Source organism: Schistocerca nitens, chromosome 7, assembly GCF_023898315.1.
Source record: "Schistocerca nitens isolate TAMUIC-IGC-003100 chromosome 7, iqSchNite1.1, whole genome shotgun sequence".
Taxonomy (NCBI): Eukaryota; Metazoa; Arthropoda; class Insecta; order Orthoptera; family Acrididae; genus Schistocerca; species Schistocerca nitens.
The window spans coordinates 57,014,293-57,038,518 of NC_064620.1; the positions used below are offsets into that span (position 1 = coordinate 57,014,293).

At 44.3% G+C, this 24,226-nt stretch overlaps 1 protein-coding gene across 1 annotated transcript in view; it reads left to right on the top strand.

The window, feature by feature from the left end:
• Positions 1–24,226, top strand: part of LOC126195468 (uncharacterized) — a 661,177-nt gene that overhangs the window by 453,649 nt on the left and 183,302 nt on the right. The window contains exon 3 of the mRNA XM_049934096.1: positions 13,943–14,078. Coding sequence (XP_049790053.1) covers positions 13,943–14,078 — 136 coding nt within the window. The remainder of the gene's footprint in view (positions 1–13,942; positions 14,079–24,226) is intronic.

Here is a 24,226-nt window from a genome sequence, read left to right on the forward strand (position 1 = left end):
TGACAAATCAATCTTATCACATTCACACAGTTCAATACGGTTCTATCCTGATTAAATTAAGCTTAACTTAAATTCCATAAGGCAGTGAAGCAATTTCGAAGTCTCGGTGCGACGAAAATTGTCAGTCGATCTCCTGGAAACATTTGTAATAATTATTAACTTTCGGTGGTCACATGGGGAAGACCGGAGATCTGCTGGTAAGACCGTGTTAGCCTATTTATTTGAAGTAACTGGGTATCTTGAGCATACAAAACGGCAGGTTCGTCGAGTGTAAATCAGACGTTCCCCACTGATCCCGTGCAACACAGCGTAGTAAACATACACTGTCAATAATAATCAGTTAAATAATACGCGAACACACTGACTTTAGTTCATGTATTAAATTCCTTCTCATACAGAATCTCATCAAGATGGCGTCTAGCTCAACAATACATACATATACATCCTCTTCCTTTCACGACTAATCGGCAAGCATTCCTTCTTTCTTTTCATAAGAGAAGACATAGATAGCAGAGAAGCTATTCCATGGAGTAAATGGACGCTCCAAGGAATAACTGGGCTTGAAACTACTTTGCATTGATAATCGGTAAGATAAGAAGAGATATTTCGAGATATGTACTGAGTTATATGATTTATAAAATTTCTGTAAATATCGCGGAGAGACCGCTGCAAGAGACATTACATCGCCCCTCGCAGCGAGCAAAGTTGATATGTATCCACTTTGCGAGCTAACTATTGGCTTAGCTAACTCGTTAGAATTTGTGGAACATACGTTCCTATAAATTTTAAGAAGTTAGGAGGAATTTTTTGATTACAAGAATTGAAAGAGATTTGGTATCTTCGTTACCTAGATACCTAGTTGTTGCTTTCACGTGTACTGGGGCATACCCGGATCCCACGTACACAACCAAGGAAGATAGACTTATATAGTTGTTCATCAGGTCTACCTATTCAGGAACTGGCCTTAACAGGGAAACCCCGGAAAACCTTGAGGCTTAGACCCCAACTAGGTATCACAGATGATAGGAAAGACAGAATAATTTAGAAATTTGAGAGTTATCTAGAATTCACAGGAAAGATAAAATCTGCCTCATAGCCAAAAAAAAACTTTACACATGCAATTTTTTTTTTTTTTTACAATCTTCTGAAAAATTTTCTTCATCGATGTCTTGCTGAACTGCGGTGAAACTGATCGAACAGGAACATGGGACACGGCACGGAGGACAGGCGTCGCATTGGCGTACCGGACAGGAGACGTAACGGATTTGAGAGACCAGAAGGAACCTCAGGAACAGGTACTCAGGATTGTGGCATGAAACAATCGAAATTAGTCTAAGGAATGGTCAACTATTAAAGATTCCTGGAAGAGAATGGTTAGTCGAAATTTTTCAGGTTCATTTTGAACTCAAATATGGACCTGATCCATCCAATCTTCCATCTGAGGAATGGGATAATCCATTCGTCTTATACTTTCCACACATAGGTGTCTTAATCGATATTGTAGTTGCACAATATCACAACTCCAGATCGGAAAACAATTTGAAAACATGGATAATTTCATCCATCTTCTTGAGTAAGCCGAAAGGTTCTAATCCTGGTTTTAATTAATTATTTATTTATTTATTTTGCGTTGGCTTTTCCAGGTGGAAGTAGAACTGAATCTTTCCTAATTTGTTTTCAAGTACGAATGTGGATAGCATGTCAGAATGTTAAAAACTTTATTATTGGAGACAATTTCCAAAAAAAAAATTACATCTTACTCATACATGATTAAAATGACATTTTGCTGAAAGAGAACGTTTGATTAAGTCTTGCTGCATGACCTCTCCAGCTGAAATTAATTTTTCTCTTTTATACTCCAAATGCCGCATTTTCTCATGAACATATATGAATGCAATATAACAATAAACAAATCCAACTGGAAAATGACACATTATTATAAATTCAATGAAGAACTTTCTTATTAACTCTAATTTTATAAACACACACTAAGCTGGTTAAATAAATTCTCTTGAATAGATTTTAGCTCGCGCCAAAAAAAAAAAAAAAAAAAAAAAAAAAAAAAAAAAAAAAAAAAAAAACCAGCGAGTCTTTATATCTGTGGACACTAGCAATCGATTCTAATTTCCTAACGCGGTTCATTTTCTCCTGTGAACTGTCAGTTTACAAACACTAACTTCACACGCAAGCGCCGTATTCGATCATATACACTCCTGGAAATTGAAATAAGAACACCGTGAATTCATTGTCCCAGGAAGGGGAAACTTTATTGACACATTCCTGGGGTCAGATACATCACATGATCACACTGACAGAACCACAGGCACATAGACACAGGCAACAGAGCATGCACAATGTCGGCACTAGTACAGTGTATATCCACCTTTCGCAGCAATGCAGGCTGCTATTCTCCCATGGAGACGATCGTAGAGATGCTGGATGTAGTCCTGTGGAACGGCTTGCCATGCCATTTCCACCTGGCGCCTCAGTTGGACCAGCGTTCGTGCTGGACGTGCAGACCGCGTGAGACGACGCTTCATCCAGTCCCAAACATGCTCAATGGGGGACAGATCCGGAGATCTTGCTGGCCAGGGTAGTTGACTTACACCTTCTAGAGCACGTTGGGTGGCACGGGATACATGCGGACGTGCATTGTCCTGTTGGAACAGCAAGTTCCCTTGCCGGTCTAGGAATGGTAGAACGATGGGTTCGATGACGGTTTGGATGTACCGTGCACTATTTAGTGTCCCCTCGACGATCACCAGTGGTGTACGGCCAGTGTAGGAGATCGCTCCCCACACCATGATGCCGGGTGTTGGCCCTGTGTGCCTCGGTCGTATGCAGTCCTGATTGTGGCGCTCACCTGCACGGCGCCAAACACGCATACGACCATCATTGGCACCAAGGCAGAAGCGACTCTCATCGCTGAAGACGACACGTCTCCATTCGTCCCTCCATTCACGCCTGTCGCGACACCACTGGAGGCGGGCTGCACGATGTTGGGGCGTGAGCGGAAGACGGCCTAACGGTGTGCGGGACCGTAGCCCAGCTTCATGGAGACGGTTGCGAATGGTCCTCGCCGATACCCCAGGAGCAACAGTGTCCCTAATTTGCTGGGAAGTGGCGGTGCGGTCCCCTACGGCACTGCGTAGGATCCTACGGTCTTGGCGTGCATCCGTGCGTCGCTGCGGTCCGGTCCCAGGTCGACGGGCACGTGCACCTTCCGCCGACCACTGGCGACAACATCGATGTACTGTGGAGACCTCACGCCCCACGTGTTAAGCAATTCGGCGGTACGTCCACCCGGCCTCCCGCATGCCCACTATACGCCCTCGCTCAAAGTCCGTCAACTGCACATACGGTTCACGTCCACGCTGTCGCGGCATGCTACCAGTGTTAAAGACTGCGATGGAGCTCCGTATGCCACGGCAAACTGGCTGACACTGACGGCGGCGGTGCACAAATGCTGCGAAGCTAGCGCTATTCGACGGCCAACACCGCGGTTCCTGGTGTGTCCGCTGTGCCGTGCGTGTGATCATTGCTTGTACAGCCCTCTCGCAGTGTCCGGAGCAAGTATGGTGGGTCTGACACACCGGTGTCAATGTGTTCTTTTTTCCATTTCCAGGAGTGTAGTTTCAGTAAACTTATTCTCACTGGAGATTAACACTCCTGAATGTATATTATTTCACACACACATGCTTCTTTGGTGATCATAGTGTAGACAGATAAACCGTAAGTCTTCACAGCAGCAATAGCTACAGTTCCACTTACTTTTCTAAATATTCCTATACTATCACAGAAGCAATCGCTTACTGTTCATTGAACTATCACAGATGCTTGGCATGCTGTCATTTAACCTATCACAGTAGCTGAGGCATACTGTCCTTCGTACTTCATTTTTAACACCCAAATATTTCATATAGACTTTTCACTTAATTTGAAACACTTTTCTCAAAAGTACCTCTTTAGGTCTACATGGGGAAATAATCCTTTTATTCTTCCAGAATCCGGATATGCTAATAAATACGCACCAGGATTCGGTATATCAACTATTATATATGGACCTGTATAAATTAGATTCCATTTTCTGATGGTCTTCTTCAACCTTGATGACTTGATGTGTCTTCTTAAAAGAATTTTGTGTCCGATATTGAAAGTCTGAATCCGTTTGATGTTTCTGTCATGGATTTCCTTTCGCTGTCTTGCTTTCTCCGTAATATTAATGAGAGCATTGCGAATTTTTTCTTCCCATGACATTTTGGTGTCCTCGAGTTCAGGCAAGCTATCTACCCAAAAGTTTCTTTCGTTATCTCTGAACATCAGTTCATTCGGGGTAAAGTTTGTAGAACTATGAGGTAAATTATTATAAATCTGCTCAAACTCGGTCCAATAGTTTATCCAGGTAGTTTGTTTATCATGACAGTACGTTCTCATGAATCTGTTTAGTTCTCGAAAAACCCGTTCAATTAAATTCCCTTGTGGATGATAGCAAGATGTAAATATCTGTTTTATTCCTAGTTGTGATACTAATTTTCTCCATAAATATCCAGTAAATATCTTCGCATTGTCGGAGATTATAGATTTTGGAATCCCTGCATGAGGAATGTAGTCATTTACAAACTTTACTGCGGCAGCTCTTGCAGTTGCTGATTTTATAGGATATAGTTTAACATATTTTGTAAACACATCACAGAATCCAATAATGTACTTAACACCACCTCTGGCTCTAGGACGTGGTCCACAAATATCACATGATATAAGTGATCTTGGTGCTTCAGGTATTATTGAGTGAAGCGCAATTTTATTTCCCTTGTTGTCCGGCTTAGCCTTTTGACAGAGAATACATTTCTGGATGACTTTGTGCACTTTCCGCCTTATATTTGGGAAGTAACAATAATATCTAATCTTATTAGCACACTTTACAACACCAACATGACCCCAGGTCAAATGTGTAAACCAAATTAATCGTTCTTCATATTCTTCGGGTATGCAGACACACCACTTTGGATTCTCAGCCTTCCCAGATTTTAAAAATAAAATATTATTCACAAGCCGGTAGTATTCCAAATTGACCATAGGATTTTGTTGATTGAATTGTCGTATTATAGCATTCCATCGTCGATCCTTCTTCTGAAGCTGAGCCATTGTCTTACATAAATGAATATAATATAACTTGTCAGTGTCAGTTAGACCGTCAGCGAGAGCGCATCGCTAGCTCCTGCTACTACTAAGGCGAGTACACCGTTTGCTTCTTACATATTTTACAAACAGCAGCGACTTATTTTCAGTTATCTGTGTAATTACTAGTTTATTTTTGTAATTTCTTGCGTGTTCGAGTGCCTACTAGGTAGAACCTTTTATTTCAATAACAGTGTAGTGTACAGTACTGCCATTGCTATCGACCGTTGTATCGACTCTCGTATCGTGCAGGCTTGTATGTTTGGTTAGAGCAGCTCAGTCAGTGTCAGTTAGACCGTCAGCGAGAGCGCATCGCTAGCTCCTGCTACTACTAAGGCGAGTACACCGTTTGCTTCTTACATATTTTACAAACAGCAGCGACTTATTTTCAGTTATCTGTGTAATTACTAGTTTATTTTTGTAATTTCTTGCGTGTTCGAGTGCCTACTAGGTAGAACCTTTTATTTCAATAACAGTGTAGTGTACAGTACTGCCATTGCTATCGACCGTTGTATCGACTCTCGTATCGTGCAGGCTTGTATGTTTGGTTAGAGCAGCTCAGTCAGTGTCAGTTAGACCGTCAGCGAGAGCGCATCGCTAGCTCCTGCTACTACTAAGGCGAGTACACCGTTTGCTTCTTACATATTTTACAAACAGCAGCGACTTATTTTCAGTTATCTGTGTAATTACTAGTTTATTTTTGTAATTTCTTGCGTGTTCGAGTGCTTACTAGGTAGAACCTTTTATTTCAATAACAGTGTTTTTGTACTTATTTGCTGCGCTTAGCTTTTAAATAGTTTTTCTGGGAAAACCTAGCGTAGTTTTCGCGTCTCGTATTTCAGTGAGTGTTTCTTGATTATCAGAGTAGCTCATCAGAAGATTATCTTGGGAATTTGTCACCGTATAGAGTAGGGTAAACATAGTCATGTGTAGGGACTGTGGTTGTTGTGAGCGGACGCAAGGAGAATTGGCCACTCTTCGGGGACAGGTGGAGGCTTTGTCTGTTAGGCTCATCGAGCTCGAGGCGCAGGCGTCGGCTCGTAGTGGCGTTGGGGCAACTGTGGTGAGACCTATGCCTACTTCGGTGGCCTTGGAATCACATGGAACCCCTGATGTCGCTGCGTCTTCCGGCAGTGAGCATCTTACCGGTCAGCCATCACTCCAGGGTGAATGGCGGACAGTGGTGGGCTCGCGCGTGCCTGGCCGAAAGGCGAAGGTGGGATCTGGCCGCGTGGCGGCTGCCTTACCCCTTTCCAACAGATACGGGGTGCTTCCTAGTGGTGATGACATCGTTTCCGAGCCACCACAGGATGCCTCGCCTGTTGGGCCAGTGGCCCATTCTCCGGCAAGGTCCCGACAGTCACAGAGGGCGGGCCTATTAGTTATAGGGAGCTCCAACGTTAGGCGGGTTATGGAGCCCCTCAGGAAAATAGCGGGTAGGTCGGGGAAGAATGCCAGTGTGCACTCGGTGTGCTTGCCGGGGGGTCTCGTCCGTAATGTGGAGGAGGCCCTTCCGGCAGCTATTGAACGCACTGGGTGTGACCGGCTGCAGATAGTAGCACATGTCGGAACGAATGACGCCTGCCGCTTGGGTTCTGAGGCCATCCTTGGTTCCTTCCGGCGGCTGGCTGATTTGGTGAAGACAACCAGCATCGCACGCGGAGTGCAAGCTGAGCTTAATATCTGCAGCATAGTGCCCAGAGTCGATCGCGGTCCTCTGGTTTGGAGCCGTGTGGAGGGTCTAAACCAGAGGCTCAGACGACTCTGCGACTATAATGGTTGCAAATTCATCGACCTCCGTTATTGGGTGGAGAACTGTAGGGCCCCCCTAGACAGGTCAGGCGTGCACTACACACCGGAAGCAGCTACTAGGGTAGCAGAGTACGTGTGGCGTGCACACGGGGGTTTTTTAGGTTAGAGGGACCCCCCCTTGGGCGAAACGATAAAATACCTGACGGCTTACCAGAGAGAACATTATCATCGTTGATAAAGAACGTCCGTCCTCAGAGACCAAAAACAGGAAAAGTTAACGTAATATTGGTAAACTGCAGGAGTATCCAGGGCAAGGTTCCTGAATTAGTATCTCTTATTGAAGGAAATAGTGCGCATATAGTATTAGGAACGGAAAGCTGGTTAAAACCGGAAGTGAACAGTAACGAAATCCTAGACACAGAATGGAATATATACCGCAAGGATAGGATAAACGCCAATGGTGGAGGAGTATTTATAGCAGTAAAGAATTCAATAATATCCAGTGAAGTTATTAGCGAATGCGAATGTGAAATAATCTGGGTTAAGTTAAGTATCAAAGGTGGGTCAGATATGATAGTCGGATGCTTCTATAGGCCACCTGCATCAGCAACCGTAGTAGTTGAGCGCCTCAGAGAGAACCTGCAGAACGTCGTGAAGAAGTTTCGTGATCATACTATTGTAATAGGGGGAGACTTCAATCTACCAGGTATAGAATGGGATAGTCACACAATCAGAACTGGAGCCAGGGACAGAGACTCTTGTGACATTATCCTGACTGCCTTGTCCGAGAATTACTTCGAGCAGATAGTTAGAGAACCAACTCGTGAAGCTAACGTTTTAGACCTCATAGCAACAAATAGACCGGAACTTTTCGACTCCGTGAATGTAGAAGAGGGTATCAGTGATCATAAGTCAGTGGTTGCATCAATGACTACAAGTGTAATAAGAAATGCCAAGAAAGGAAGGAAAATCTATTTGCTTAACAAGAGTGATAGGGCACAAATCGCAGAATATCTGAGTGACCACCATCAAACGTTCATTTCTGAGGAAGAGGATGTGGAACAAAAATGGAAAAAATTCAGAAACATCGTCCAGTACGCCTTAGATAAGTTCGTACCGACTAAGGTCCAAAGCGAGGGGAAAGATCCACCGTGGTATAACAATCATGTACGAAAGGTGCTACGGAAACAAAGAAAGCTTCACCATAGGTTTAAGAGTAGTCGAATCATAGCTGATAAGGAAAAGCTGAACGAAGCGAAAAAGAGCGTAAAGAGAGCAATGAGAGAAGCATTCAACGAATTCGAACATAAAACATTGGCAAACAATCTAAACAAGAACCCTAAAAAGTTTTGGTCATATGTAAAATCGGTAAGCGGATCTAAATCCCCTATTCAGTCACTCGTTGACCACGATGGCACCGAAACAGAGGACGACCGAAGAAAGGCAGAAATACTGAATTCAGTGTTCCGAAACTGTTTCACTGCGGAAAATCGTAACACGGTCCCTGACTTCAGCCGTCGCACGGACGCCAAAATGGAAAATATTGAAATAAACGATATCGGAATTGAAAAACAACTGCTATCACTTAGTAGCGGAAAAGCATCCGGACCAGACGAGATACCCGTAAGATTCTACAGTGATTATGCTAAAGAACTTGCCCCCTTTCTATCAGCAATTTATCGTAGATCTCTGGAAGAACGTAAAGTACCTAGCGACTGGAAGAAAGCGCAGGTCGTTCCCATTTTCAAGAAGGGTCATAAATCAGATGCGAATAATTATAGGCCTATTTCGCTTACGTCAATCTGTTGCAGAATAATGGAACATGTTTTATGTTCTCGTATTATGACGTTCTTAGATAATACAAATCTCCTTCATCATAACCAACATGGATTCCGCAAACAGAGATCATGTGAAACTCAGCTCGCCCTATTTGTCCAAGAAATTCACAGTGCCGTAGACACTGGCGAGCAGATTGATGCCGTATTCCTGGACTTCAGGAAGGCATTTGATACGGTTCCGCACTTACGTTTAGTGAAAAAAATACGAGCTTACGGAATATCGGACCAGGTTTGTGATTGGATTCAGGATTTCCTAGAAGAAAGAACACAACATGTCATTCTTAACGGTTCAAAATCTGCAGATGTAGAGGTAATTTCGGGAGTACCGCAAGGAAGCGTGATAGGACCTTTATTGTTTACAATATACGTAAATGACTTAGTTGACAACATCGGTAGCTCCGTGAGGCTATTTGCAGATGACACGGTTGTCTACAAGAAAGTAGCAACATCAGAAGACTCGTACGTACTCCAGGAAGACCTGCAGAGGATTAATGAATGGTGCGACAGCTGGCAGCTTTCCCTAAACGTAGATAAATGTAATATAATGCGCATACATAGGGGCAGAAATCCATTCCAGTACGATTATGCCATAGGTGGTAAATCATTGGAAGCGGTAACGACCGTAAAATACTTAGGAGTTACTATCCGGAGCGATCTGAAGTGGAATGATCACATAAAACAAATAGTGGGAAAAGCAGGCGCCAGGTTGAGATTCATAGGAAGAATTCTAAGAAAATGTGACTCATCGACGAAAGAAGTAGCTTACAAAACGCTTGTTCGTCCGATTCTTGAGTATTGCTCATCAGTATGGGACCCTTACCAGGTTGGATTAATAGAAGAGATAGACATGATCCAGCGAAAAGCAGCGCGATTCGTCATGGGGACATTTAGTCAGCGCGAGAGCGTTACGGAGATGCTGAACAAGCTCCAGTGGCGGACACTTCAAGAAAGGCGTTACGCAATACGGAGAGGTTTGTTATCGAAATTACGAGAGAGCACATTCCGGGAAGAGATGGGCAACATATTACTACCGCCCACATATATCTCGCGTAATGATCACAACGAAAAGATCCGAGAAATTAGAGCAAATACGGAGACTTACAAGCAGTCGTTCTTCCCACGCACAATTCGTGAATGGAACAGGGAAGGGGGGATCAGATAGTGGTACAATAAGTACCCTCCGCCACACACCGTAAGGTGGCTCGCGGAGTATAGATGTAGATGTAGATGTAGATGTAATTATTTTCTTGAAGAAGAAGCACTGGAAATTCTGCCTTATTATTTACATCCAGTTCAGGTGTTATTCCTTCTGGAGATCTTGACAACGCGTCAGCTATAATATTTTCTTTTCCGGCTACATGAATAATTTGAAACTGATATTCTTCCAGCGCCAGCGTCCACCTTGACAAGCAAGGATGCAGCAACTTACAAGTTTGTAAAAAGGCTAGTGATTTGTGGTCACAATAAACGACTGTCCTTGAGCCATATACATAATAATTAAACCTTTTCAAAGACCAAATAACTGCTAAAGCTTCTAATTCCGTAGTGGTATATGCTCTTTCACAGGTGGATAAAACTCTGCTAGCAAATGCAATTGGACAAAAGGTTTTTACACCATCGATGTACCTGATTTGAAATAAACAAGATCCTAATCCGACATCTGATGAATCAGTGGCTAAACGGAATCCAACATTCATATCAGGGTGGTATAATAACGGAGCATTTATCAGTTGATCCTTAATTTCACAAAAAGCCTTTTCACAATCGTTAGACCATTGCCATGGTACATCTTTCCTCAGGAGCCGGTTTAGTGCTTCAGAGTTCATTGCTTGAGTTTTAATAAATCGACGAAAAAATGAAGCCAAGCCTATAAAGCCTTTCAGTTGTCTTCTGTTTCTTGGAGTTGGAAAAATTTTTATCGCACTAATCTTCGCTTCTGTTGGAAGAATTCCTTTTGCATTAATCATATGTCCTAAGAATTTAATTCTCTGTAGAGAAAATTGGGATTTTTTTAGATTTGCAGTTATACCAGTTTGTTTGAACACAGCAAAAATCCTCCTAATAAGTTGTACATGTTCCTCCCAAGTTTTAGAGGCAATTAATACATCGTCCACAAAAATTGTTATTCGACTACGTAGTTCTGGTCCTAGGGCATAGTCCAACGCAGAAATAAAAACTCCAGAGCTGATATTGAGACCAAACGGAACGACCTTGAACTGATAGCTTCTCCCTCCATATATAAAAGCAGTATATTTTCTTGAGTCCTTGTCTAACTGGACTTGCCAGAACGAACTTCTCAAATCAATACTGGTTAAATAGGATACATCTTGAAATTTCTGTTTTAACTCATCGATGTTCTCCGGATGTGTGCGCACAGGTACTATGATTTTGTTAATTTCCCTTGCATCTAATACCAATCGAACTTTTCCTCCTGGCTTTGGTACAACAAGCAACGGAGAACAATATGGGCTGTTCGACTGTTCAATAAGATTCCAGTTTAACATTTTTTGTATCTCTTCCTGAACTGGTTGTTTTAATCGCCAGGGAATGGGATAGTGTGTGCGGCAAAATGTCTTATGGGGCTTAATCTGTAATGTACAAACATATCCTCTAATAATTCCGGGCTTTTCATCGAAAACTGACTCATATTCTGTTAATATATTGAATAATTGTTCCCTCTGACTATCCGTTAGGCAATCTGACTCAGCAATCTTCTGTTCGTCTCTTTGTCTGAAAACCTCTTCTTGAATTGACTTGATCGGTAGCCGGCACATATTATTATTTTCAGCACAAACCAACTGCACAGCAGCACCACGGAAATATCGCTCATACACTGCCTCCTTTCTCTGTAAGATCAGTGTAACAAATTGATCTTCGATTTTAAAATGCACCTTTCCTTCTACCAAGTCCAACTTGCAATTGCAGGCTTGCAAAGTTCCAACGCCAAGAATTCAATCTACTAACAACTTTTCCACTACAAGGAATGTGCATTGTTTAGCTACATTTCCCAATTTTATCTCTATAAGCGTTTGTATCTTGACGTTCCTGGATTTTGCTCCCACTGCACCTATAACTCGGCAATTTTGTACTGGTAGGACAGGGATTTTCTTAATTTTACTAATTCTGCGAAACAAAGTTCCGGATACTACGTCTGTAGATGAAGCTGTGTCCAATACAACATTGGTTAAAATTCCTCCCACTTCTGTGATGATCTCAGACACAGGAACCCTTTTATCTTCGACTACACAGGCCTCTAAGTCTCTTGTCAATTCATCTGTCATTAATTCGCCTTTATTATATATCAACATTGCCACGGAATTAATTTCGTTTAAAACAGGTTTGCCCCTTTTGTATTCCCCGGCCGACTTTACGGAGCATAAAGCGGCCCTCTTCAGTTTAAATGTCGATTATTATTTCCTCTTGAATCATCTACTACTTCTGTTATGACTGGTTGTTGTTGATGACTGGTTATGTTATTTGCTTCAAATCGAGTGTCAGAATTTCTGTACGCATTATTATTATTATTTGAAAACTGCTGGTTCTGATAATCTCTTGCATTTCCAAACATTGGGTTGTATCTGCGACCTGTTCGATTGTCTCTGAATCTGCCCCTCGCAGCACTGTTATTGAAATTTCCATTTCCGTTGCAATTGTTTCCATTGAATCTCTGACTATTCCTAGTATAATAATTATTAAATCCGTTTCCATTCCGGTTTGCATTTGGCACCTCAATCGCTCTCCTCTGCATAACCGGTTGTCTTGGCCGATGTTCATCTTCCTCGATCATATCTATAGTGTCAAGCGTAGTCATGAAAGAGTCAAGGTCATGCTCATTAATATACAGCATTCTATATCTGATGCTGGCCGGAAGTCGAGATTTTAATATGCCAATCACGTCTTGTAGAGGCATAGGCTTATCCAAATACCGCGATTTGTTTATATATTTCTCAATGTATTTCTTTAAAGAACCACGTGAAAAAGAAAAAGGTTCCGGGTATAATACGAGGGCTATTCGGAAAGTAAGGTCCGATCGGACGCGAAATGGAAACGACTATGAAAATCCGATAAAGCTTTGCACAGATGTGTTGGGTAGTGTCTCTAGTATAACCCCAGTTAGCATCACGTCGCTCTTCTCATTTCTGAGCTCGCAGTGAGTGCGTAAAGATGTCTAGAAAATAGTGTCTGCCGCCAAGTACGAGGGCCTGGTGAGAAATTTCTCCTGAAGCTATGCAGCTAACATTACATAACTGTCGTGCTGTTTCGTCTTCAAGACAATTCTCAGCCTCATTCTGCAGGGGCAATGAAGATGCTCCTGCATCGTTGCAATTGGAAATGTTTGGTTACCCACAATACAGCCCGTAATTGTCTCCCTCTGAGTTTCATCTCTGCTCACACGAACCGCTGGCTATGAAGACAAGATTTTGGCACAAGACAACGAGCCGTAGGCCAGCGTAGAGAATTGGCGGAAAGCACTGGCGGCTGCCTTCTATAGCGAGGGTATTGGAAAGTTGGTACAATGCTACGATACACGTCTAAGTCGGATCGGCGACTATGGAGATAAGTAGCTGCAAGGTGTATCTAACTGTTGCAAATAAAACATTTTTGATTTTTACCGTGGTTTCCATTTCGCAACCTATCGGACCTTACTTTACGAATAGCCCTCGTACCTCCTGCCTTAAACGTTCTTCTACACTAAGCAGAAACAGAAGGATGTAGGCTGCAGTACGTACTGGGAGATGGAGCAGTTTGCACAGGATAGAGTAGCATGGAGAGCTCCATCAGACCTGTCTCAGGACTGAAGACCACAACAACAACAGCAGAATCCTACATAATACCAATCCGCTTTCAGAAAAAAATATTGTGCTAATTATCGAAGCCCCTCCTAAACAGTAGTACAGAATGGTACACGGTACACACGTAACATTCGCTCGGGATTACATAAAGGTCTACCGGCTGTACGTCTTTCTGTAGACCACCTGTGCAGGGAAAAGGGGCAAAATGCTGCTGCCGAACTACGTGCCCTCCTGCACACGATGTCGGACTGCATGTGTAGATGTCGGCTAGGTAATTCAGAGCACGAGGCGCTAACCTGAAGCTCCGAGCGAGAGCAGAGCCGCAGCTGCCTCAGTGTTTGGACTCTCGCTACAGTGTGCTCGGCTGCTTGCTGTTCGCAGATGAACAACTCGACGGCGAGCCAGGTGGAGCTGAAGGACGTGACGCTGAGCAGCTCCGGCCGCTACCGCTGCGAGGTCTCCGGGGAGGCGCCCTCCTTCCAGACCGTCTCCGAGCACGGCGACATGATCGTGGTCGGTGAGTTGGCAGCCGCGCGACAGCGCACCGCCTCGCAGTAAGGACTGGCTCCTCCAGTAAGGCGGCTCTAGGATTTACTACGAAAAAGAACATACACTATTCCTTCGTGTCGCAGATAATGTAATGTTGCAAAATAATGTAAAAGTACAACACACTACTGGCCTTTAGAATTGCTACACCACGAAGATGACGTGCTACAGACGCGAAATTTAACCGACAGGAAGAAGATGCTGTCATATGCAAATTATTAGCTTTTCAGATCAGTCGCAAAATGTTGGCGCCGGTGGCGACACCTACAACGTGCTGACATGAGGAAAGTTTCCAACCGATTTCTCACACAAAAGCAGCAGTGAACCGACGTGGCCTGGTGAACCGTTGTTGTGTTGCCTCATGTAACGAGGAGAAATGCGTACCATGACTTTTCCGAATTTAATAAAGATCGGATCGTAACTATTGCGATTGCGGTTTATTGTATCGCGACATTGCTGCTCGCGTTTGTCCAGATCCAATGACTGTTAGCAGAATATGGAATCGGTGGGTTCAGGAGGGTAATACGGAACGCCGTGTTGGATCCCAACGGCCTCGTATCACTAGCAGTCGAGATGACAGTCATCTTATCCGCATGGCTGTAACGGATTGTACAGCTACGTCTCGACCCCCGAGTCAACAGATGGGAACGTTTGCAAGACAAAAACCATCTGCACGAACAGTTCGACGACGTTTGAAGAAGCATGGACTATCAGCTCGGAGACCATGGCTGCGGCTATCATTGACGCTGCATCACAGACAGGAGCGCCTGCGATGGTGCACTCAACGACGAACCTGGGTGCACGAATGGCAAAACGTCACTTTTTCGGATGAATTCAGGTTCTGTTTACAGCATCATGAGGGTCGCATCCGTGTTTGGCAACATCGCGGTGAACGCACATTGGAAGCTTGTACTAGTCATCGCCATACTGGCGTATCATCCGGGGTGATGGTATGGGGTGTCATCGGTTACACGTCTCGGTCACCTCTTGTTCGCATTGACAGCACTTTGAACAGTGGACGCTACATTTCAGATGTGTTACGACCCGTGGCTCTACCATTCATTTGATCCCTGCGAAACCCTACATTTCAGCAGGGTAATGGACGACCACATGTTGCAGGTCCTGTACGGGCCTTTCTGGATACAGAAAATGTTTGACTGCAGCCCTGGCCAGCACATTCTCCAGATCTCTCTCCAATTGAAAACGTCTGGTCAATGGTGGCCGAGCAACTGGCTCGTCACAATACGCCGGTCACTACTCTTGATGAACAGTGGTAACGTATTGAAGCTGCATGGGCAGCTGTACCTGTACACGCCATCCAAGCTCTGTTTGACTCAATGCCCAGGCGTATCAAGGCCGTTATTACGGCCAGAGGTGGTTGTTCTGGGTACTGATTTCTCAGGATCTATGCACCAAAATTGCGTGAAAATGTAATCACACGTTCGTTTTAGTATAATATTTTTGTTCAATGAATACCCGTTTATCATCTGCATTGTTTTTTGGTGTAGCAATTTTAAAGGCCAGTAGTGTATAATTTTTAAAAATTATGTTCTTTTTAAATATTTATCACTGTATCAGAGCGCCTCTAGCGTAATGAGAAGTGACATCTGAATATGTTGTTACAGTGTAATGAATCGCCTACAGTCACAGGAAGTCCTTGAGGTATCTTTGCATCCTCAGCTGCAGAAGCGCATGTGGCGTATTTGTATCCGTAGATGATTGAAATTTTCACTCTGCAGCGGAATGTGCGCTGACCTGAGTCTTCCTGGCAGATCAAACCTGAGTGCCAGGCCGAAACTCGAAATCAGAACCTTTGCCTTTCGTGGACAAGTCCTCTACCAACTGAGCTAACCAAACACGAGTCACGACCCGTCCTACCTTGCATACTTCACTGAAGTTTTTCTACGAAACTTGCTGGACTAGCACTCCTGGAAGAAAATACATTGCGGAGATATGTCTTATCCGCAGCCTGCGGGTTGTTTGAAGAATGTAATTTTCACTCTGCGGTGGAATTTGCGCTGATATGAAACTTCTTTTCAGATCAAAACTGTGTGCCGAACCGAGATTCGGACTCGGGGCTTTTGTGTTTCGCAGCCAAGGGCTCCACCACCTGAGCTTCCCAAGTATGACAGACAACCCGTACTCACAGATTTACTTCCTCCTGTACCCGGTTTCCTATCTTTTTAACTTTCTAAATACACTTTTCCTGTGCCAGAAATTTTCACATCAGTGCACACTCCGCTGTAGAGCGATAATTCCATTGTGGAACTGGACCAGGCTGTGGCTAAGCCGTGTCTCCGCAGTATCGTTTCTTCCAGGAGCGCTAGCCTTGCAGGAGAACTCCTGTGAAGTTTGGGATGGGGCAAACGAGAAACTGGCCGAAATAAAACTGTTGAGGACGGATCATGTGCGGTGCTTCGGTAGCTCAGCTGATAGTGCACTCGCACACGGAAGGCAAAGGTCCTGATTTCGAGTCTCGATCCCATACAAAGTTGTAATCCGCCAGGAAGTTTCGTTGTAGAATGGTTTTTGACGCTCCACACTTAAATTGACGGCGGTCGGACTCATGGTAGACTATCCACCCCTGCATTTGGCTTTGCACACTCAGCCATACGTCAAACGCTAGTGGTGATCCGCATGGTTTCCGGGAAAATCCTCTCAGCGATACTGACGATTTCCCATGCCACTGTTCACCTCGGATATCCGAAATGTGATGTATTCCTTGATATCCTGTGACTCAAGCGTCTAGCACCGACTACCATTCCACGTTCAAAGACGACTAACTTGCCAAATGTTGCCAAGTTCACTACACAGCAGTCTGTATTAGACAGCTCAAATATAATTCCTAAGCATTTGCACTATACACCGCATCTAGCCACAACATCCGTATCCGGGACTGTAAAGCAGTTAAGATCCTTAGACGCCAGAAAGGCATCTGGTCCAGACGGTAACCCCGTAAGATTTTATGTTGACTATGCTACAAATATAGCACCATTCGTATCCGTCATCTATCAGAGATCATTGGAACGGCGGAAAGTTCCACGGGACTGGAAGAAAGTCCAGGTCATAGCAAACTATAAAAACGGTAGAAAATCGGATGCACATAATTACCGGCCAATTTCACTGATATCGATTTGTTGTAGAGTCGTGGAACATACTTTGTGTTCAGACATAATGACATTCCTAGACTCTGAGAAGCTCATCTGCAGAAACCAGAACGGTTTTAGGAAACAGCGTTCATGTGAGACACAGATGGCCCTCTTTGTGCATGATTTACAACAGTCTCTAGATACCAGCTCCCAGGTTGGTGCCATATTTCTCGACTTTCTCAAGGCGTTCAACTCAGTTCCGCACTGTCGCTTGCTACAAAAAGTGCGCGCTTACGGTCTATCCAATGACATATGCGCTTGGATAGAAAGTTTTCTAACAGACAGGGAGCAGTATGTCGTCCTGAACGGGGTAACTTCAACAGAAACAAGAGTAACTTCAGGTGTGCCCCAGGGCAGCGTAATAGGTCCTCTGCTTTTTATAATTTACATAACCGATCTGGTTGATGGTATTTACAGCGGCCTTAAACTGTTTGCCGATGATGCTGTAGTCTACAGGAAAGTAGTATCGCATGAAAGTTGTGAACTAATCAATGAGGATTTGCAGAAAATAAATGCGTGGTGTAATTACTGGCAGTTATCTCTCAATAGTAGTAAGTGTAACATGCTGCGTATAACAAGGCGAAAATCCGCATTAAAGTATGAGTACAAAATAAATGATCAGTCTTTGGAAGCGGTAACATCAGCCAAGTATCTGGGTGTGACTATTCGAAATCATCTCAAATGGAATGATCAGATTACACAAGTAACGGGTAAGGCGAACTCTAGATTGCGGTTTATTGGTAGAATCCTGAAGCGATGCAGTCCTTCAACAGAGGAAATAGCTTACAATACGTTAGTTCGTCCAGTCTTAGAGTATCGTTCGTCTGTATGGGACCCTTACCAATTGGGTCTGATTCAACAGATTGAGAAGGTCCGAAGAAGAGCGGCAGGATTCGTGACTGGTACATTTAGCCATCGCGAGAGAGTTACAAATCTCAAAGAAAGTTTGAAGTGGGGCACACTTGCAGATAGACGACGCGCTAAACAGAAGGGGGTGCTCACTAAATTCCGAAATCCAATCTTCACCGAGGATGTAGAGCATATATTATTACCACCAACTTTCAAATCGCGTAATGATCATCATTCAAAGATAAGGGAAATAAGAGCTCATACTGAGGCGTTCAGACAGTCGTTTTTCCCTCGCCCGATCCGCGAGTGGAACAAAGGGGGAGGAATATGACTTTGTTGGCGCGAATGGTGCCCTCCGCCACACACCGCTTGGTGGCTAGCGGAATATATATGTAGATATGTAGAACATTCAGGCACCGTACGCGGGGGATAACGCTTTCCGCGACTTTCGGCCCCTCAGTCCACATCAAAGTAGAACTACTATTCCAGTTCTATGCATCTGCTACGAAACTCCGTATGTAGTTTTTGTATACCGGTTTTGTGCAGGAAACTAAGGTTTGACTATAATAAACAGATTAAAATGGCTAAAAATTGCAATTATTGTGCAGTGATGAAGGAGCTTTCACAGAGCAGACCAGTATGAAGCTCTGTATCAAACTATTATTAGTACTGAAAACCATAACAAGAACATTTTATTTCATTTTCCAAACTGTTTCATTCCTTCTACTTAGCCGCTTTATTCCAGCCCCAAGGCAGACATTTATTATGAGATTAGATACCTGTGCGAGTTCCCATCCCAATAAACCTACGGTATCATCACATTTCCTATCGTTCTGTATTTATACTTGCCAAAGAGATCGTGTTAACGTTTGATGAGTTCGTATAAAGATGTAACTGAGTGCCAGGGCCTCTTCTACTCCACCTCTTGGTACTGTATCCCATGTCGCAAGTTTGAATCCGAGTGACAACATTTGCAAGTATTGCGCTCCCTCCCATCAGAATTTATAGTTTTGTTTTCCTTTAATCTGCAAGTCAATAATGAAGTCCAGAAGTTAACGATCAGTCTCTAGGTACACACAGATATTGAAATTACTACTCCCAGAGGCGGTATTTATGCACTTTCAAAGGTATATCTTTACCGTCAAGCAAAGTTTTATCGAAATTCAACTTTACGTTTAATGTAATGCCTTCACATTACATTCGCGATCCCGGGCACTTAGGAGTCTTGGCAATACTATCCAGCATCCCACTAATATCAAAGAATTTCACATGGTATCTTTTAGGTATTCCTGTACAGACATGATCCTGCTTCGGTGATGGTGGGTTTGTATCGGAATATTCACATTGTACTGACACGGCCTATTCCTGGCTGCTATTCTTCAGGAAGGGCGAGAGAATTCGCGAGGGACAGGGCAGATCCACGCCGGTGCGTGCAGTTAAACAGTAATAGTATTGACAAGTGTTAACTTAAGCAGCCTTATACAGCATTCCGACCAGTCCCTGGGCCGCACTATGTGCGTGCAAATGCAGCCGACTGCAGAATTCGCTGATGAATGTGTCACGCCGGTGACGTCCGATATCCTGGGACTCTTGGGGCTGCTACCACGGCGCTGTGTGGTTCGCTACTTGGTGAAGGACGAGCGCATCCCGTCCACGCCCTCTGGAGTTTCGCTGGCTAGGCACCCCCACGCTTACCCATTGTCCCCAAGTTGTGTACTTGGGTGTCATAGCCAACACTAGACGTCCCGATGCCGAGCAGCTACGCCCTGCTCACTCCCCAAGGATAAATCAGGCCGGTGGCTAATGACGCCTAGCTGGGTAGGATGCAAGCATGCTCGCCTTCCTCCCCCCCCTCCCCCACCGCCATCTAAATGACAAACATCTAGGAGTCCGCCAGCCAAATTCACTCAGAGAGCAATGGATGACCGGACACCAGCTCCGAGCAATGGTGAGGTTTTCAGGACCCTCAGCTGCCACATCGCATGTATGGCGAGCCTCGGGTCAGAAAATGGCGAGTTAATCAGCGGGCAAGCAGCCAGCAGACCATCATTACCAACACTTGATCGTGGTTCCTCTGAAACTCAAAAGCCCGTCATTTCCTCTACCTCATGCAAGACGCAGACAGAATGGCGGCATAACTTAATGCTCTGAGCCCCTAAGCTCGATTATTTATACCCTATGAGTTACGCTTCTGACTTAGTCCTACAGGGGGGGAACGAGTAGATTTGTCACATACTTGACCTGTCAGCTTATCCTGACCAGCTCTGCCCCAAGCACAGGTTGCTAGGCCTGGTTAAATTTGCGGCATGTGAGTTTCTCGATAGCATGAGAGTGCTGCGAGCTAGAAAACGTCACTTCACTGCTGATCACACGGTGCTGCGACGTTAGTTGTTGTGTGCACTCAGCCTTGACTGATGTCCTACACCCCGCCTGCCTGGAGAATTTTGATATATCATCAACAGTGCCCAGTAGCTATCTTGATTAGCACATCAGCCGCGCCTGGACTCTACTGCCCCCCTCCTCCCTCCCCCTGCCCACCCCCCACTAGAGCCCAGACCTGAGGCTCCAAAAAAAAAAAAAGAACTTTAAAAAAGTTACAATTTGTGCTGCGAACTAAAAACTGTACATTTCGTGCCCCAAAGTTTTCAAGCAACAAAGTTCTACTGACACATAAAAGTCCTGGAATGACATTTTCACTCGGCAGCAGAGTGTGCGCTGATATGAAACTTCCTGGCAGATTAAAACTGTGTCCCGGACAGAGATTCGAACTCGGGACCTTGCCCTTCGCGGGCAAGTGCTCTACCAACTGAGCTACCCAAGCACGACTCACAGCCCGTCCTCACAGCTTTACTTCTTGCAGTACGGTAGTGCACTAGCCCGCGAAAAGCAAAGGTCCCGAGTTCGAGTCTCGGTCTGGCACACAGTTTTCATCTGCCAGGAAGTTTCACGTAAAAGTCCTGTTGGAACTAATAGTTGACTACACCACTAGGAATCCGCCATTCACGAATCTGCAAAACATGCTGCTTCCTGGCATCGATATGGGTTGTAATATGTGTCGGCGACTGCAGCCATTTGGCTAGCCGTTAATAAAACATCCCTGTTTACAAAATTGCTTTAGAAACATCCCCTTAAAAAAATTATAAATGACAGAGCTGGAAAAACTCTACGTTATTTGATTTTCCAACAGCTGAACAAAATTGAACGTACTGAGACATTTCTCTCTTTACTTATTCTGATCATCACTAAGCTGACACACTATATTTTAGCGCAACGCAGTCTGACTCAATAATCCCTACAAAAGAATGGCCCTGACTAACAATAACCTATACCTTTCATGAATCACTTACCTCACAAAAATCTTCGTTACTCAAACTACTGCAATACAGTGAGCGCCAATACTATCAGCTAAACGAAAGATTCTAACTACTAAAGGCACTAACTACTGTTAGGCATAGTAGGCAAATGAAAGATTTTGATGAAGAACATACAACGTATTTACCATAATAGTGTTCAAAAGGCATAATATATCATGACATCCCGTCTTAAATTTCATTTTTCTGACGGACACGCGTCCAGATCATCCAGTCTTAAAATTCTGCCATATCTCCCCACATCCACCACTGCTGGCGGCTCACCTCCAACTGCACAACGCTATGCGCTGTTCACATCCAACTGACCAATAGCAAATATTCCAACAATGCAAACCAGCCACAGACTGCACAGTCAGTGACTTTCATAAAGAGCGCTACGTGGCGTTACCAACATAAAAACGCAAACAGCCTACTTACACTTTATAAGATTTTTTACAGATACATGACTGCAACAGGATGAAAGCTATAGCCATTCGATGATGCAGATGGCTGTCTGCATGCCAGGTGCCAACGTCAGCAACTGCTGTCTGACACAGCACTTGTTAGCAGTGATCGACGTTGGCCTGGGTGAAGATGTTGCCAATGTGTGTCAGGCGCAGCTTTCGACAGCCTGGATACCCCTGGGTCACTGTGAACCACACCAGCGACGATGCTGTTTAGCCTGTAGTAACCAGCATGGACAAAGTCGAAGGTGTATGCCCGACAGGGTAGTAATCAGCAACAACGAAAGCTTGCAGGAGCTGGTGTATACCAACAGAGTGACCGGGCAGCCCCCATCCTTGGATTGAACGTGCGATCCACCATGGTCACCAGCAGAAGACAGTCGCTCGGCCGGTGACTGTGGTGTGAAGGCGCCAACTTGTCTGTGTACAGTCGCTAGCTCAGGTGGCTGTGCATCTTCTGGACAGAAAGGTGATTGGATATATCTTCTTGCATTGTAGTAGTCTTCGCTTCAAAGTTAACAGCTGATGAAGACGATGGTGTTTGGCATCACGTACAGACAACAAAATGGTCTTGGACGGCAGTGAGCATCTGAGAACGCCTAGGAAAGAGGATCTGATTTGAAGGAATATATATGAGAGACTTTTGGCCAGTACTTCTTCAACAGCACCATCGCAACCTGGGAGAGACTATTGGCTACAGCAGGCGGGATGCAGCGGCCGGGTGTCGCCATCGAGTGCCGATGGCTAGTTTGGTCGTCTTCCGCAGGAGCCTAGCTGGAGCTTTTATATTTCCCAGCTTTACACTTCAGATGCTTCTTATGCTTCGCCAGCTTTTGGAGTAAGGGCTCTTCGTTCCGAACACACTTTCTTGTAAAACGGTGTCTCTACTTAAGGCTGACTCTTGCTTCTCTCTGCATGAAGTCTTTTAGCTGAGCGTCGCAGGGGCAGCTCATCGCAGCAGAAAGAGTCGTGGTGCAGCAATTCTGTAGCTGTATATGTGAAATGTACATTTTCCAGTTTCCAAATTGCTTCAACGGCTTGGAGCTTGATGCAAGGTATCAATATCATTGTGTCGAGAATACACCCAACACTATACCCAACTGTACGTCCTAACATTCTTTATGCTTTTTCCCGCAAGTGAGTCCTACAATTTTATTTGACATACATCACATTCGCTCAGATTCATTTCATCTAATTTTTTCGGTGTATGACGAACTATGATTCACAACTACGAAAGACGATGCACCTTTACTTTTAGGTGTAATCGAATTTACTTGTCTTATATGTAACATAGTCTGATGAAAGACAAAGGGAGGAATGTTTATCTGTTTAGCAAGAGTAATAGAAGGCAGATTTCAGACTACCTAACAGATCAAAACGAAAATTTCTGTTCCGACACTGACAATGTTGAGTGTTAATGGAAAAAGTTCAAGGCAATCGTAAACTGCGTTTTAGACAGGTACGTGCCGAGTAAAACTGTGAGGGACGGGAAAAACCCACCGTGGTACAACAACAAAGTTAGGAAACTACTGCGAAAGCAAAGAGAGCTTGTTTCCAAGTTTAATCGCAGCCAAAACCTCTCAGACAAACAGAAGCTAAACGATGTCAAAGTTAGCGTAAGGAGGGCTATGCGTGAAGCGTTCAGTGAATTCGAAAGTAAAATTCTATGTACCGACTTGACAGAAAATCCTAGGAAGTTCTGGTCTTACGTTAAATCAGTAAGTGGCTCGAAACAGCATATCCAGACACTCCGGGATGATGATGGCATTGAAACAGAGGATGACACGTGTAAAGCTGAAATACTAAACACCTTTTTCCAAAGCTGTTTCACAGAGGAAGACCGCACTGCAGTTCCTTCTCTAAATCCTCGCAAAAACGATAAAATGGCTGACATCGAAATAAGTGTCCAAGGAATAGAAAAGCAACTGGAATCACTCAACAGAGGAAAGTCCACTGGACCTGACGGGATACCAATTCGATTCTACACAGAGTACGCGAAAGAACTTGCCCCCCTTCTAACAGCCGTGTACCGCAAGTCTCTAGAGGACGGAGGGTTCCAAATGATTGGAAAAGAGCCCAGGTAGTCGCAGTCTTCAAGAAGGGTCGTCGAGCAGATGCGCAAAACTATAGACCTATATCTCTGACGTCGATCTGTTGTAGAATTTTGGAACATGTTTTCTGCTCGAGTATCATGTCGTTTTTGGAAACCCGAAATCTACTATGTAGGAATCAACGGAAACAGCCATCGTGTGAGACCCAACTCGCTTTATATGTTCATGAGAGCCAGAAAATATTAGATACAGGCTC